Below are 17,206 nucleotides of genomic sequence, written 5' to 3'. Positions count from 1 at the left end.
GAAAGAAATAAAAAAATAAATAAAGGAAAATTTTTACGAATAGATCCTTCTAATGAGTAAATGTGTCGCATGTCTAGTTGGATGTGTGCCCTTTTGAATTCCTATTTGTCAATAAATAATTTGTTGGACACACCACCTCATAGTGTCATAGTGGTGTGGAAGAACTAGTGAATATTTTCTCCATACATGAAGATGAAGAGGAGAGGAACTAAAATTGCAAATAATTAAAAGAAAAATAATGACAACCAAAAATAATGGCATTGCTTCCAATAATCACATTTTATAAGTTGTGTTACCTTTATTTACATAGAAATGATATGATACATAGTGAATCCCTTATATGAACATGATCTTTGTTCGATGCACTTTTAGTGTTGTTTGTTCTGTTTCATATATTTAATTTGATTCTAATACATTAAAAGGTATTATTGACATTTTTTATTTTATAAAATTCATAAAAATCAAAGCTCAAATGTCATTTTATTCATTTACTGATATTAATACATTATCTTATTTTTTTTAGTATATACTACCTTTGTCCCTGAAAATTTGATACATATTACCATTTTAGTCCGTCCCTGAAAATTAGATACACTTCACTTTTACCATTTTTGGTAGTGGACCCCATATTCCACTAAATCATTCCTACTCACATTTTATTATAAAACTAATACTTTAAAAGTAGGACTCACGTCCCACCAACTTTTTCAACTCACTTTCCATTACATTTCTTAAAACCCGTGTCGGGTCAAAGTGTAGAAATTTTGGGGGACGGAGGTAGTAGTACATCTTATATTTTATTTTCTAGTCGGATTCCAAATTAGCTATCATCCTATCTCTTATAATGCGCATGACGTCCGGTTCCCTACCCGCGCTCTGGCGTACTATAAAAACTGCCTTCCCTCACGCTTCACAGCTTTTCCCTTCAACTTCTGCAGCTCAAACACACACACACTCTCACACCAACACACACACACTGATATGGATCTCACGAAGAAACTGAGCATTTTCGTTTTTCTCTTATGCGTTCTGATTTCATTGAGGAACCAAAAAGCAGCAACCGATTCGCGTTCGGTTGCTGAAGATCCATCCACACGGCGTAGTCTCGGAGAAGACGACTCTCATTCCATCGCCGGAGTTCATGCGCGGCTTAAATACGACTACTACAGCGATTCATGTCCATCAGCTGAGAGGATAATCCGATCAACGGTCAGAGAATTGCACGAGATGAAGAACGTCGGTCCTGCTCTGTTGAGGCTTGCTTTCCACGACTGCTTTGTCATGGTGATTTCTCGTTTTTTGCTGTTTCTGCATCTGAACATGTTTATTTAGTTAAATCCGCTATCATTTCGATCGGATTGTTTATGGTATGGCGAGTTTGTTTCTCGAGGTCACGGAGTTCGTCATTTACTTTGAAATTGCTGTTTGTTTATGAAGATTTGAGAGGATTTTTTAGATCGAGTTTCGTGAATTCGTCTGTGTAGGGGTGTGACGCTTCAATTTTGCTGGATTCTGCTGGCGATGTGAAAAGCGAGAAAGACACTCCGCCGAATCGATCTATAAAAGCATTTGAACATATTGATGCTATCAAGTCTATACTCGAGCATGAGTGCCCTGGAATTGTGTCTTGCGCTGATATTGTAGTTTTATCAGCGAGAGAGGGCGTTCTCCTGGTCTCTCTCCCTCTCCCTCTCCCTCTCCCTTGCCTTTTTTTAAGTTTAATATATACTGATGTTTGGATTTTCAGGCTGGAGGTCAGTTCTATCCTGTTTTCACCGGACGATTGGACAGCAAAACGTCTTACCCCGAAGATGCAGCTGGATCTCTTCCCAGTCCTCACTTAAATCTCGGGGAAGCTCTCAGGTCATTTGCAGCAAAGGGATTTGATGCCAGAGAAACAGTCGCTCTGCTAGGTAATCTCTTGATCTACCAGGAAATCAGTTTCATCTCAAAATTGGGAATGTTAAGCATCATCTCAAACTGCTACTAGCTTGTTTTAGTATATAATTTAGAGTACTTGATCGAATTTTGTGCATTTAGTAAGACCTATAGTGATTCACAGAATTTGTTTTTGCAATTTTCTTCACCTCTATAACTAATGTTGGAGTAGTTTTGTATCCTCTGCCCTCCCCTGATTCTGTTGATTCTCTGGAATATATTGGCACTAAGCTGTTATTAGAAGAGTGATTTGCTGTAATTTTGATTTTTGTGTTAGGTGCTCACAGCACTGGAAAGGTTCACTGCAGTTTCTTCTACAACCGGCTATATAACTTCAGTGGAACAAATGGACCTGACCCTTCCATCAACGCTGAATTCGTGATGGTTTTGAGATCACAATGCAGCAACTCCTCATCACAGCCATCTGCGGCACCTTCTCCATCGTCAGCAGCGTTAGAGGATCGAGCAGTGAAGATGGACTACGAAGGAGCAGGGAACGGTTTTGGCGAGGTGTACTACCGTAGTCTATTGGAAGGCAAAGGGTTACTGTTTGTGGACCAGCAGCTCACAGCTGGAGACGATACGAGGCCTTGGGTCGAAGCGTATGCTGCAGATGCTCCACGCTTCCGGAGGGACTTTGGGCTGGCTATGTTCAAGCTCTCGCATCTCCACGTTGATAGCGCTGTGGAGGGCGAGGTTCGTCTCAATTGCCGTAAAGTTAACTGAATGTGGGGAGTAGATCAGTTGCCTTCCTTTGGAAATTACTCAAAATCTGTGGTAACTCTGCTTTTCTGCTCTTTAATTTGTTGTTTCGTTTTATTCCGTGGCATATACATTATCTGCAATACCTGATTAGTTACAGCTGATATTGGCAATTTAAAGTGTCATAACAACCACTATTGTCGATGCATTGTTATGGAAATATTGAATTTTGGTAAATCATGGTAATTAGTTGGTCAGTTATGCTCATTTTGAATCTTTAACCCTTGTTGCATTATAAAGAATTTTGGGCCTATTTGTTTTATTTTATCTTACTTTTTTTATTTTCTTTAAAATAGATTTGTGGAGATTCTTAATATCTTAGCTTGACATTATAGAGTTTGTTGAGACAGAATGACAGATAAAGTAATTATGGTTAGGATTCAATTAATTTGTGAAATATAAGAGGATTAGATTGGGATATTGGACTTTAATAATTAGAGTTTGATTTTAATTAACTGATGCAGATAAAAGTAAACAATTTTGTACAAAGTCGGTGGTGTAAATATTTCTATTATAGAGACACAATATGAGACGTTTTAAAATGTGAAAATGTTTTTTTTCCACAAAATAATAGGTATCTTCAGTATGAGATTTCCTAGTTTTTTCTGATTGAATTGAATACAAAAGAATTATTCCTGTATTGGATTTGATAATGTATGTGGATATTGAAAGTAAGGAATTCATCTTAAATAATTCAATCAATCATGGAAAACAAACCACGTCCATATTAAGTATGATCTCTAACTGTTGTATGCAATATCTTTTATGAATCTAAATATGTTTACTATCCTTATTTTTTGTTAGGTATCATTAGATGATGACAAAAATTCACAATTTGATTATATATAGTTTACTAATTCAAACACGTTAGAGATATTAATGATTATTATTAGATGGATAGTGAATGATAATAATTAACAGGAAATCTCTTTTAATATCGTTTGAGACAGTATGAGTATATTTCTTTCCATAGCAGACATTAGTAGTATTCGAGTTCGAGAATATAAAATTAAAACATTATGAAATTGTGTATGTTTTTTTCCATCAATTGAATAACTAATATAAATATCGTAGCTATAAATATAATACTAACGACTAAATTATTTAAACACATCCAAAAGCTGAATTAGTTGCTGCATTGGTATATAAGTTCAATTTCTAATAGTATTATCTTATTCTTATACTCTCGAACTTTTAACTTGACAAATAATATCACGAACTTCAATTTCTGCACCCTCCTTCACTCTTCTAAACCCTTCACCCTTCTTTTACATTCTATCCCTAACTTACTTACATCTCAAATTATAACAGTATGTAAGATATGACCAAATTAGTCTGCACAAGAAGAGATTGGATTGCCAATTAAATACCATAACAGAAAGTTATGAGAACTGAAGTTGAAGAAAACATGGGCAAACACACATGCAATTTATGGGAAGATCGTGATTGTTTGACAAAACACAATTTTATTATTTACCACATATCAAACATATTTATAAGAGCTCTCGATTTTCGAACATGTTTCATAAAGTCCATACCATTTTTGTAATTTTCATTTACAATTGATAGAGTATATTTTTGTATTTTTAAGGTTCAGATTAATATTATATACTAGTAGTAAATAACTTAGATGTGGGTGGGCTAAAATTTTGTAAATAAGTTACAAATAGGCCCAAATATATTGGGCCTCAGCCCTCATGTATAAAATAATGGTTTTTCGATTGCATTATTTCAAATCTGAATTTCTAAATGAATAAAATCTGTTGCGCCAAACAAGCCCTAAACAGACATCAGTATTTCTTCCACAACGCTCTCTTTCTCTGTGGAAAAAGGAATCTGGGCGTGGAAAGAGGAATGGCGGGAAAGCAACTCTCCGGCGACGGGGTTCCACCGAGCCTCGCCGGAATGTCCAAAAACCAGCTCTACGACATCATGTCTCAGATGAAGGTTCTGATTTCTTCTGTTATACAATGTTTATTCGTACCTACAGGCTTATCGATCAATTGGTGTTGTTCGGTTAATTATCCCCAATTCTTAATTCGGAACTCGAAATTGGATCGCTTCAGTTAAAGTTTGATTTTTTGTGCGTGCAGACATTGATTGAGCAGAACAAGCAGCAGGCGAGGCAAATACTTATCCAAAATCCTGCTTTGACTAAAGCCCTTTTTCAGGTATGCCTTAATCTAGGGTTTCCTTTGCTAATCTTAATTTCGTTTTATTTTTGGATTAGACCTTATGCCATGAAATATTCCATCTAATTTCCTTTGTTTTTTGTCTTGGGGTTTTCCAGTCATGATAAGTAGTATTCTTATTTTAGTTTCTTGAAATTATTTAGAAATAAGAAAGCACTGCCCAAAAAGTTTTATATCTTTGTTGTATTGTTATGGAAGCAATTGATCTTTATAGCGTGTGATGACAAATGCGGCTAGCTATTTTTTATTTGGTTGGGTATGGAGCTGAGCTTTTCATGGTAATTAACTGAAGCTGCGGAAGAGGTAAGTTTAAGTGAATGGTTTGGGGAGGCATACTCTAGCAGGGTTAATCGGGTTGTGTGTATACCAGATGGATAGCATGCCTTATGTAAGTTGATAGTGATAGAGTGTGTCAGATTGTTGCATTATCAGGTCCTAGAGAAGATGATTGAACATTTTATTACGTTGATGCTATGGAAGTATGCAATTTGTGATCCCTTTGTTCTCATTTTGTTCTTTACATATGCTAAGTAAGTTATGAAAACTGAGTTGATATACTTTTTCCCTTGTTTGGGTGGCAGGAAGTTCTCTGTTAGTGTGTAACCTCTCTCTTCTTACTCATATTTTCTATCCAGTTGTTGTAGTTGTTTTGTAGGTTTATAGTTTGCTTAGTGCTGTTTGGTAATTATTTGTTACGCATATGATTGTTGATGATATAAAGAATAATGGTGTAGAATGCTACTATCACCAATAAGGTTTCATCATTTCCACTGTGTGGGAAGATTGCCAGTTACAGTACCTGTAATACAAGAGGAGTCTTTGCAGTAGTATCGGTCATTGGCTCCACCATGTACAACACCACTTTCTGAGTCAATTACTGTTTAAAAAACCTAGAAGCTCCTCAATACTTGTCAGATGAAATCTGAGATATTCTTTGAGTTAATCACATGTGCTGTAATGAATGGAGTAATCATAAATGAAAGTATGCTAGTCATATGTGGTTATTACTAGTCCGGGAGACCTTTTCTTGTTATGAACCCTGACAATCCTAATTATTTTCCTCATTGCGAAGTATTTTCTGTCAGTTTCATGGAACCTTTTCCTCGGCTTCTGCACATTTCATGTTCTAGAATAGCTCTTAAAGCATGGAATTTTATGACTCATCCACTCATCTTTCAGTTTTTTAGTTTCCCATTCACAAAATAAATTGATTTTTTCTGACATTTAACCTATTGTATCATTTCTTTCATTAGGCACAAATCATGCTTGGAATGGTGCAATCCCCACAAGCAGTATGCTCTTTTGACTCATTGATACATTTCTTTCTTATTTTATTCTTGAAAATTGTCTAACCACTTTGGCTTTGTTTAGTCACCAGCCATTTCATCTGCGGTGTCTAAGAATCCACAGCCATCAGCTATCTCAAATCAGCAACCTGCTATCCAGGCATCAGTACCAGTTTCTGGTCCAATTGGTCAGAACCAAATAAGAAAACAGCAGCTTAACCAACCAATGCCATCGCGCCCGCCCTCACAACCTCTTGCTCCTCAAAACCCCCAACCCCAATCCATGCCCTCACATCCATTACAACAACCACAGCAACCTAAGGTACATGTTGGTGCCCAGTCAACGCCAATGTCTGTACCACAACACTCTCAAATTTCTAGTTTGGCTCAATTGCCGCCGCATACAGCTTCCCAGCCACCCTCCCTTCACCAGCACCCTATGCCTTCATTGCCCACTCAACAACCTCTGCCAAATACTGGCAGCCAGTATATGCCCCTCCAACCGCCACTGCCACCCCAGCCAAGACCACCAATGCCAGGCTTCCCTCACCAGGCTCAAGCTCAAATGGGACAAAATCCGAGCTTTCAGCATCCTAGTGGACAACAGATGCATCATTCGCAACATATGTTTCATGTGAGTTTAGTGTGGGTACTTTCAGTGATTTCGACCAAACATGAACCTGTCTTTGTCTGAAAATCTTGATATTTATGTAATTTCAGTCAGGTTCAAAGCCTCCTGCTGGTATGGGGCCTTCGTTTCCACAGGGACAGTTACCACTTCCAAATCAACCTTTGTCCCAATCAATGTATCAGGTTTGGCCTGCAATGCCATATAGTATAAGATTGCAACAGTGTGTCCTTGTTTAATTTGATACGATCTGGCTGTCATGCTGGATTTTACTATGGATTCATGAACCTATTTGACTTTTATTGTCCTGTTTAGCTAATAATTACTATTAATCATTAGTAAGTAAGACTCACTGAACTTTCAAGTGCTCCATAGACATATCTGTGGTTATGTTATTTTTTCCTTGAGCAACGCTTCTCAGCAATTGAGTTCATTCGACAAAGAGTACTATGATATTTTGAAATGTGACTTTGGTATTGAGTTTAACTCTTTGGCACCTGTGTCTACATGATGATTTTGGCAATATGGATCGATAACCTAAGCTTTACATATTCTCGTGGCTTTAGGCAGGAAGCCCTCATGTAGGAATGGATTTCAATCAAGCTGGAAGCTCCAAGCCAACAGACAGGGGATCCAATTGGATACCTGGCCTTCCTGAAAATCCGATGGGTCAGCTTTTAGGACCACAACCTGGGTTTCCTGGTCAAGCAGGTCCCAGCAACCAGCATCCTCAAACACAATCGGTATTCAATCTTCATTTGATCTCTCAAGTAAACAAGGGCAAGAACTCCCACTTTATATCGATGATCCCATCTTTTGTATTCTGCAGTTGACTCCTGAGTTCGAAAAGGCATTACTGCAGCAGGTTATGAGTCTCACTCCGGAACAGATCAATATGCTCCCAGCGGAACAAAGAAACCAAGTTCTTAACTTGCAGCAAATGCTTCGTCAATGAACATAATGTTTTTCGACAAACTTATTCAGTTTAGAGCATCGTCTGATGCTAATGAGAACTCTATATCTTCGGTGCTAGTTCTAATGTTTGTGTGATCTTTTTCTTCTTGTGACTTGCAATATACCTCAGGGCTTGGATTGCCAAACAAAACGAGCTTTGTTTTCTATGTATGCTTGCATTCCATTTTAATGGTGAAAATGGACAATTAGTTTTTGGGGCCATGTAGATTCATCCTGAGTTTTTTATTTATCACTGTCCATTTTCGGGGACAGCTAAAACGTGTACAAGCTCTATATAGAATGGAAATATTATGTTCTTGTTGAGGATTGAACTCTAGACCTCTTAGTTAAAAATTCCACAACCAAACCATTGGACTATTACATTTTATATGAGAAAATCAAACTATGAGAAATTTGCCCAAATATAAGTTTATGATAACACCTTATAGTTGAATTGAGATGTTAGGTAAAAATAATTTCTAATTATAGCGGATGTATTAATTAATGAATTGCATCGTATATTTTGTATCCTCTAAATTTCCTCCTATATCCCTACAAATTAATCACAAATCCCATCATACATAAGATTCATTTAACCACTTAAAACAACCATGACAATCAATGGTCTTGGTTAATCCACACATTTCATATTAAGAAGGTGAGACTTCAGGGTAATTGATAATAAATTATTTTAATTTGTAGTTAGACTTTCTTTGATCCTACTTTTCATTCAATGCAAAATTAGTTCTAATAACAAATTTACTAATAATAAATTATTTCGTATACATCCCAACTATAATTAAGTAGTTGTAATTAAATTCACTCCTATCCATCCCAAGACAAATTAATCATAACTTTTTAACATAAATGCACCTTATTTTCACCTTTATATAAATGAAGAAAATAAGCCTTGCAAATCATCAATCCAAGACTAAATATTTACACAAGAATATCACAATTTATTCAATATGTATCAAAGCAAAGCTACAATTGTGGTGCTTGTATTGATGTTAGTATTTGCAGGGCAAGCAAGTGCAATAACTAGCTTCAAGGAATGCTTTGCCAAATGTGTTCTTGGTTGTGTTTTTAAACCAGACAAACCTGTTTGTGTTGCAAAATGTTTAGCCAAATGTGTCCTTAATAAAGAGTCTGATTCTTCAAGCCAGGTCTGCAATTATGGTTGTGCAATGGATCAATGTGCCAAATTTGGTGATGGTATGTACCACTTAATTAATAGCATCTTGTACATACATGTGTTCTTGCTATTGTCCATCCCTTAACTGTAGTCATTATTTTTACTGTCTCGAAAAAAATTTCTAAACAAATCACGAAGTTTGGTATGTCCCATGATATAATAAACGGTTAGAAAAATCATAGGGTTTGGAATTTTATTATTGAACTAGTGTCTTGTGTTAAGTGTAGGGAAATCATACGTGGATGTTACCACCATTATTTTTTGCAATTAAATTTTAAAATTATAGGACGGATCAGAATTTGACCAAATTTTATATTTTGTTCTTATATTTAGTAATGAATTGAAGGTATGTTATGCTAATTCAGTTGATCTTATTATATTTCAGATGTGACGAAGGTTGATGAATGTGTGACCAATTGCGAGACTGTAAAATGTGGCGGTGCTGCTCCCCCGTCTCCATCTACACTCCCAAGAAATTAAAGAGAATTAGATAAATGAAAAGAATTAGAGAGCTATCACAGTTTAGCAATGATATCTTTGTTCATTTTTATTAATTCCCATATATAATAATATTTGAATTTAGAACTTGATCTCACATAGTTTTATATTATGCATGGTTTAATATAAATTTCATTTATTTTTATATAGATGCAAAATTTAATCATGTTTATGAATAATTTATATCCATAGGGAGAAAAGATGATACTGTTAAAATTATTTTGCTAGAAATATTTAGGTGATCCGTAGAATATTGATATAATTAAATAGTCTACTATTTCTTTGAGCTTCATAACGATAGCTTCATAATGAAGTGATGAATGTAGAATAAATTATTCATAAGACCTAAACGACTAACCCAACGGCAGATCTAACCCAACTAATAATTAATCTTGATTATTAAATAATGAATTAAACTGAAAAATAATGATCGATCACAATCATATTGAATCTTTCAATAAATATTTGAACAAGACTTTAAAATTATTGCCATATTTTAATCATACTTATTTTGAGAGTTAAAGATGGAGTATATATTAATAAATAAAAGCAGAAAGTTATCAATTAAAAGAAACAAAATTATGCAATTTTGGCGGTGAAAAGTGATCCATGTGCCAAATATGGAGTACAATAGAGAGAAATGAACAAAATATAATGTAGCAAAAATTAAAACGAAAATAATATTAAAACAAATCAATTGTATAATGAGTCATGAAAATTCTTTTTTGCACAAGATAAATTAGTCAGTGCTCTTGGATTTTTGCCAAAAATTGAAAGATGTATTATTCAAAAACGGGACGAAAATCGTGACTAATTCAACAATTATCCCAAATGGCTAAAATGAAACCAAGCTATTGAATTAGTTACAAGTAGTTGTACAACAACTATACATTTTACATTGTTTGAAGTTCATCTTCCTGGTTTGGAATTTAAGCTTCCAAAGTGTTGATTTGATAGATAACCGCTGTACAATGCCTCCAAACGCATAAAAATCCTCAACAGAAAAATTGGAGGGCAGTTCTGTGATAAGGCAGATTCGTTCTCGTCTAGCGCCACTCTTCCATCTTCGAGTAAGTCTTTGTGCACCGGCACCACTTTTGGTTAGCCAACTCTTTTAGGCAAAAGCCTAAGCATCAAAGACTCGATAAATCAGAATCTTCTTCGTCATCCTCCAAATCCCAGTCATCTTCGTCTTCATCACCTTCCAAACCCTCATCCTCGCTCTGTAAATGCGGGAAAAAAGGATGATTCCATGTTTCTTTCTTGTTTGTGTGAAAAATAAAACACTGTTATTAACGTTCGACTCTCAGCAGGAGTTTGTTTTAGGTGTTCGTTATAATCCAAGTAGTCTAAAAGCCCGTATGATAGATGGATAAGTGAACTAGCTTACTTCACTCAGTTCTGAAACATTAGAATACTGGTCGTTGTCCTCCGACTTCCAAAGATCGCTTTTCTCCAGTTTTGCAGGATTGCCCTAATGGAATAAATAGAATTATATCTCAGAAAAGATCATCTACCAAATTAGGTGCAAAGGTAGCACAACATACAATTTCCTGCTTGGTTTGCTCTATTGTTTTCTCCACTTCAGCTATATGCTCACTGAGAGCCTACACAAGAGTGTGAGACATAAATTAGCATACAATATCATCAGTGGCTAATGACATCATTCAATTTATAGCTCCATTTCAAAGAGATTATCAGGTAAAGTTCATATTGCAACTGGAATATTAGTGGATGACTAACCTCATATCGTTGCAAGGCCATTCTACGCTTCAGTGCTTTCGCTTTTGTCAGAAGGTTTCTCGGTCTTATAGTGATAGGGCGGCGATAGTTCTTTCCACGGTAGTAAATCAAGCTATAACCCTTTGGAACCCTGTCGATTGACACTAGTATACCACCACTTTCATATTCCAAAAGTCTCGCAGTTTCTTCAGCAAAAGCAAGTTCCTTTTCCTTTGATATTAGCTTTACAACCTCTCTATGTTTCCAGTGCAGATGCATGTTCTCAATAACACCATCGAAAACACCACGAATACCTGGAGATTGCAACAAATAAAACATGATTCTCGCTTTCCACATTTAGAATGTGTACTTCGCAATATAAAGTATTAATTTTGATGATTAGACTCAGAAAAAGGAAACCCACCAAGTGGCAAGTATGGTTTCATCCGTAATCCAACCTTACGGAACATAACTCTTTCTTCATCTGTAATTGTCTCCTGGTCATCTGAAGGATCTACTGGAAGCCAAGACTCCACTATTTTAGATAGCAGTTTCTCTGCTTTGAGCTTCTTTGCCTGAGCCTGTAGATGCATTAAGTTGATTAGAGCAAATGCTAGAGAGAATAATCCACAACGACACCACTTGATCATTCAGTATATAAGACACACTTACAATGGCAAGTTTGTGTTCAAGTCGCCTGATTACTCTCTCATGTTTGGCTCTGGAGGCCTCTTCTAGCATCTTTTTATGTTCTTCACTAGATACTTCCGTTCCCCATCGAGCCTGAGCCTCGTAAAACTCTGCCAAAGTGCCTGCCATAGCTCCCTTCTCTTCGGATACTGGCATGGGTACAGGTCCTCCCCTGACCTTTTCTTCAACGTCTTGTATTTGCTTTGTCATTTCCTGTCTCTCGGCTAAGGCACTAGCCACAGTGGGAGGAAGAAAATCCTTCCCGCGGTACATAACAATGAAATATTTGTTTCTTAGAAGTAAGACTCCCCCTGTTAATGCCTACACCAAACCAGTAGAGAGGAAAGGTGATGAGAACTGACAAGAAAATAGAAAAGCAACAAATTAATAGCATCTAGGGACAAAAAACAAGAATACATATGTTATCCAACTTTTCATATGTACTTTACGAGACAAACAAAATATCCAACAAACTCAAAATGAAAAGAGATGCAATAAAATGCTAGTGACTCAGTTTTTACCATATGTTATCCACTGGAATGAGCCAATTGTAACATTTTTATTGCACAAATCTGCATACCTTCAGTTCCTCGGACATAATTTTGTTATTTGTGTTCTGGATTCCACGCTTCACAGCAATTTTCACTATTAAACTTTTCTCCCATAGCTTAACAATGGATCTAGCTAAACCTTGATGATTTCTATTTCTTCCTGGGATATAAAACAGAAAAAACAAATCAGGGCACACTTTACTTATTGGAAGAACATACAGAGGGTAAATTACCAAGGGCAAAGTGGCAAGGAAGCGACTTAGCAAGCTTCCGTAAGTTGGTCATCTCAGCATTGGTTAGTCGTGGGCGCATTCCAGTAGGAAGAAGCCTAAACGGTGTCTTGTATCCAGGAATAGTCGGAGGGAGTTGATCAGCATCAACAGGAAGCACCCCAGTTCCCCACCAATCTTCAAACCGTGGACCCAAACCATCTAATAGAGCATTGTACTCAATTTCCTCTTCTGTAAGGTTCTTGACACGGTTAGGTGTAACTGGATTGGACTTCACAAGAACCTGAGTCTTTCCATCACTACTTTTTGTTGCTGAATCGCCAGGAGAGGAAACATCAGGGATAAAAAGAGTATCATGTTCACTGTTTTCTCTCTGTGGCTTTAACGTAGGGCCTTCGTAGTTAGCTCCTCTATACACCACCATAACACTTCCAGATCTCCAAGTGACTAGGCCTCCTGTCCGGCGCTGATGAGAGAAGCACAAACAGCTTTTATAACTTCACTACATTCTTTGTTACTGAAATGAATCAACAACGATAAACTAAATAAACTAGCAGGAAGGGATTAAATTTTCTAGTTTCTATATGTATAAGTTCAAATCATCTCCACTATCAACCTTCAAGACTCAATATTTGCAAGCCGTCGATAAATTGAATGACACTGTATATGAATTTAAGTGCTATATGGAGGAATTGATTTCAAGAAAATAATAGAAATTCAAGTAAATGGCAGAATGAACTAACTATTCAAGCAAATGTGATTTGAGATAATAAAAATATTAATAATAACAAAACAACACTAAAACTCACCAACCTCAACTATTTCATGAGCAGTCTTCATATCATGCGCCAACTCCTCATGAAACTTCAACCTCACCAATTCACACCTCCTCCATTTCTCATGTATCTTCTCCAAAACCGCAGCGGTGATTCCAGCCTTGGCAACACTCACCCTCTCCCTCAAAACCATCCCCATTCTCCGCAGCCGCCTCAGCTCTTCGTCTTCAATCGTCAGCTCCGCCAAAGAAGGCGCCCGCATTGTCCTCTTCTTCACCCCACCTTTATGCTCCACCACTTCTTCATCCTCAATCGCGCCCCTCTCCCACGGCAGCAGTGATTCAGCTTCCAAATCCTCATCCTCCACCAGAATCGTGTCCGGCCTAACCCAATCTCTTTTCAGCAAATCCCCCAATTTCTCATCGCCGAATTCCGCATCCACCGAATCAATCGAATTCAAATCACCATTCTCCAAATCCAAACCTAACTCTCCCCCTTCCTCCTCCTCATCCTCCTCGTCGGAGCCTAAACCTAAATTCCGGAGGCGGAGAACAATTCGATCAATCGCCGTGGTACCTCCACGGATTGTTTCCGGCTTCGGTTCTGGCTTCTTCGGAGCCGCTTTGGAGCGCGGCGGCGGTGCCGGTGGAGGAGACGGCCATTTTTTAATCCAGGTAGACGGTTTTTGGGGAATACTGGGCTTTCCGGGAGGCGTGTGGGGCAATTTGGTGGGACGGAGAGAGGAATAGAGAGGTTTGAATAGGAGGCGGTGGAAACACGGCGGTTTGCGGCGGGGAAATGAGAAGGTGGAGAAGAAATGCGGCTGTAATTCGGTGAATTTGGCCGTTGAGAGCGCCATTTTTTGGCTTCTGATGAAGCTCTAGATATCACTCTGAAAGTGTGAGGTTTTTGAAGATAAACAGATTTTTCTCGGAAAAAGAAAAGATAAATTTAAAATATTTTCATATTGGGCTACATATGTATTTTAGAGGGCCCAAATTAGAATTTTGTTGGGTTTGGCCCAAATATTTGGTGAACGTTCATTTTAACTAAATTTAAAACTCGAATTTACTCATTGATTAAAGCTTAATTATAGCAATAATCATGCTTATGTCTTGAAAAGAGTGTGGGTCATTTCATTATAATCGACACGACATGAGCACGTTAGGAACATGATAATGACCCGATTAGGACAAGATAACAATCTCATAAACACACGACACGATTTAATTTCAGATTGTAAGTTGGTAACCATGCAAATTCTAAATGCTCCAAATTTAAACTTTAATACTCAAACGAACCATGACTGGTAAATTAAGAATAAAAAATTAATTAATTAAAATAATAATACTATAAATAACGAGTTACACTAACTTTACATTGAATTTAACAAATCAAATTTGTTCTGTGGGTTTTCTCATGTCACAACACAACTACAAAATTGGTAGAATCTCATTGTGGATATTGAAACAATTTAAATTAAACATACTTCTATTAATTAGAGATATTGTTGAGTAGTTTTGGACATAACCAGTTGATAATATGATCCAAATAAATAGGGAATATGTTTCGGATTCTATTTAAGGAAAAACCGAAGTTAGTTCCGAGGCAGGGTAACACATTCAAATATACAACATCAATTCAATCTTCACATATTCAAAAAAACAAAAACAAAAAAAAATCAATAACCATAATCTTCTTTCTTCTCGATCGACGACGTATCTGAATTTTAACGAATTCAGGAACAAGAAAAACGAAGTTCGATTGTATAGGAGAAGAAGGATTAATTCTATGGATTTGTGGCGGCAGTTTGTGGCGAGCAATTGGGGAAGAGAATTCGTGGCCGGAGGAGCCGGTGGAACCGCCGGTGTTCTTGCCGGATATCCTCTCGACACGCTGAGAATCCGGCAGCAGAATTCGGCCGGAGAATCGGCTTTCACCATCCTCCGCAGTGCCCTCGTCAAAGAGGGCCCATGTAGCCTCTACCGCGGGATGTTTGCTCCCCTGGCTTCTGTTACTTTCCAGGTTTAATAGTCATTTAAATCATAAACTTCGTTTAACTTTTGTCAGTTTCAAAAAAATTTCTATAAATAAAATATAAAATCACAAAATTTCAATGTTTTCTCAATTAAGTATCTATTTGTGTAAAAAAACAAAACATAAATCATTTTTTTCTCAAAAGTTTAATTCATGTAAAAAATGAAATATTAAATTATAACGCTTTAATTTGTTAATACTCTTAAAATATTGTTCCACATTGACTTGGTGATGATCTCAATTCATCTATATAAGTATGGATAATCATAGATATAGTGACTCATTAATAATTTAATTGTTTTCAATTGTCTAATTCGTGTACAAAACGATGTTGCAGAACGCAATTGCCTTCCAGACGTACGCAACCCTATCACGAGCGATCGACGGAGACTGCGAGGGACCCCCGTCCTTCGGATCCGTAGCCCTAGGCGGGATTGGGACGGGGGCCACACAGAGCCTCCTCCTGAGCCCGGTCGAGCTACTCAAAATCCGCCTACAACTCGACAACAAAGCTGGGACCCTGCGCGGCCCCAGGGACGTGGCGAGGAGCATAATCCGGTCCGAGGGGTGGCGCGGGATCTACCGCGGCCTAGGCATCACCGTGCTCCGCGACGCCCCCTCCCACGGGGTCTACTTCTGGACGTACGAGTACGTCCGGGAGCAGCTGCACCCGGGGTGCAGGAAGGCCGGGGACGAGACGCTGCGGACCATGATGGTGGCCGGGGGGCTGGCCGGGGTGGCGAGCTGGGTGTGCTGCTACCCGTTGGACGTGATCAAGACGAGGATGCAGGCGCAGTCGAGCTCCTCCTACGCCGGGATGGTGGATTGCTTCGCCACCAGCGTGAGGAGGGAGGGATACAGCGTGCTGTGGAGGGGGCTCGGGACGGCCGTGGCGCGGGCTTTCGTCGTCAACGGAGCTGTTTTCGCGGCGTATGAGACGTCGCTCCGATGCATATATAAGTAGGTTTTCCGGTTGGGGTTTGTGTGGATCGGTGTATATCTAACCCTAGTTTAATGTAGCACCATCTGTGTATACTGTATAGTGGTGTTTCTAATAAAAATATTTATTACTTATTTTTTGTCAAACCATTGAATCCATTTCTTGTTTTTGTACTCATTTGCTAAATAAGGAAAAGCAAAAGGCCTAATTAAACAAATATATTAATCAATATATGTTGAAAACATGTGATGAAGGAAATAGAAAATTGATTGAATTCATCAGTATAATCACGGTTATAGATACAATTTCCTGGATATTGTTGCCTAAAACCATGAAGTTTAAAATTTGGTATTTCCATAAATTTTAAAATTAGTCTAAAATATCATAAATTTTGTACTTATTTCTCAAACTGACTCAAATGAGATATTTTTATCAAAATTTTATTTTACGTGGAGAACCGTGATATGTTTTATGATATTTTAAACCACTTTTTAAGTTCATAACAAATGGGATAAAAAGTCACGTAGAAATCACATTAATTTAATTGTGTCAAGTATGATAAAAAAAAAAGCCTCATAAGTTAGTCAAATATGGTGATATATATAGACTTGCTGCACCAAACAAAGTGCTAAGTTTGCGATATTAATTCTAGACCAATTTTTAATGAAAAATACAAATTTTAGCCAAAGTTCATGATTTTAGGGACCAATATCCCATTTCACTAAAATAACCGTACACCAAAATTCATTTTTAGTATAGATAATTTCTCCAACCTTAAACTCATTTTTGGATTTTTCAATGGAATAA

General features: G+C 37.4%; 4 protein-coding genes across 4 annotated transcripts; 3 read left to right on the top strand and 1 right to left on the bottom strand.

Annotated features, from left to right (window-relative positions):
* Window positions 1-981: 981 nt before the first annotated feature.
* LOC125204281 (putative Peroxidase 48) lies at window positions 982-2,664 on the top strand. Its single transcript, XM_048102885.1, has 4 exons — window positions 982-1,284; window positions 1,485-1,673; window positions 1,748-1,913; window positions 2,216-2,664. Exons 1-4 carry the CDS (start codon window positions 982-984, stop codon window positions 2,662-2,664), a joined length of 1,107 nt encoding a protein of 368 aa, XP_047958842.1.
* Window positions 2,665-4,476: 1,812 nt separating this feature from the next.
* On the top strand, window positions 4,477-7,982 carry LOC125207949 (cleavage stimulating factor 64). Its single transcript, XM_048107472.1, has 7 exons — window positions 4,477-4,647; window positions 4,794-4,871; window positions 6,146-6,184; window positions 6,264-6,812; window positions 6,899-6,991; window positions 7,373-7,549; window positions 7,636-7,982. The coding sequence occupies exons 1-7, from the start codon at window positions 4,555-4,557 to the stop codon at window positions 7,759-7,761; spliced, it is 1,155 nt and encodes a 384-aa protein (XP_047963429.1). The 5' UTR covers window positions 4,477-4,554; the 3' UTR covers window positions 7,762-7,982.
* Window positions 7,983-10,289: 2,307 nt separating this feature from the next.
* Window positions 10,290-14,321, bottom strand: LOC125207097 (CRM-domain containing factor CFM3, chloroplastic/mitochondrial). Its single transcript, XM_048106308.1, has 9 exons — window positions 13,460-14,321; window positions 12,650-13,112; window positions 12,446-12,576; window positions 11,848-12,186; window positions 11,600-11,756; window positions 11,197-11,489; window positions 11,001-11,060; window positions 10,844-10,927; window positions 10,290-10,676 (listed from the first exon to the last, which is right to left on the bottom strand). Exons 1-9 carry the CDS (start codon window positions 14,279-14,281, stop codon window positions 10,587-10,589), a joined length of 2,439 nt encoding a protein of 812 aa, XP_047962265.1. The 5' UTR covers window positions 14,282-14,321; the 3' UTR covers window positions 10,290-10,586.
* A 742-nt stretch (window positions 14,322-15,063) lies between these two features.
* On the top strand, window positions 15,064-16,501 carry LOC125203393 (mitochondrial arginine transporter BAC2-like). The gene is made up of 2 exons (XM_048101726.1): window positions 15,064-15,447; window positions 15,797-16,501. The coding sequence occupies exons 1-2, from the start codon at window positions 15,214-15,216 to the stop codon at window positions 16,421-16,423; spliced, it is 861 nt and encodes a 286-aa protein (XP_047957683.1). The 5' UTR covers window positions 15,064-15,213; the 3' UTR covers window positions 16,424-16,501.
* Window positions 16,502-17,206: the final 705 nt, after the last annotated feature.

Source organism: Salvia hispanica, chromosome 2 (assembly GCF_023119035.1).
Source record: "Salvia hispanica cultivar TCC Black 2014 chromosome 2, UniMelb_Shisp_WGS_1.0, whole genome shotgun sequence".
NCBI classification, from domain to species: Eukaryota; Viridiplantae; Streptophyta; class Magnoliopsida; order Lamiales; family Lamiaceae; genus Salvia; species Salvia hispanica.
The sequence above is the reverse complement of the archived record's forward strand: the minus strand, read 5'-3'. Positions and strand labels throughout refer to the sequence as shown.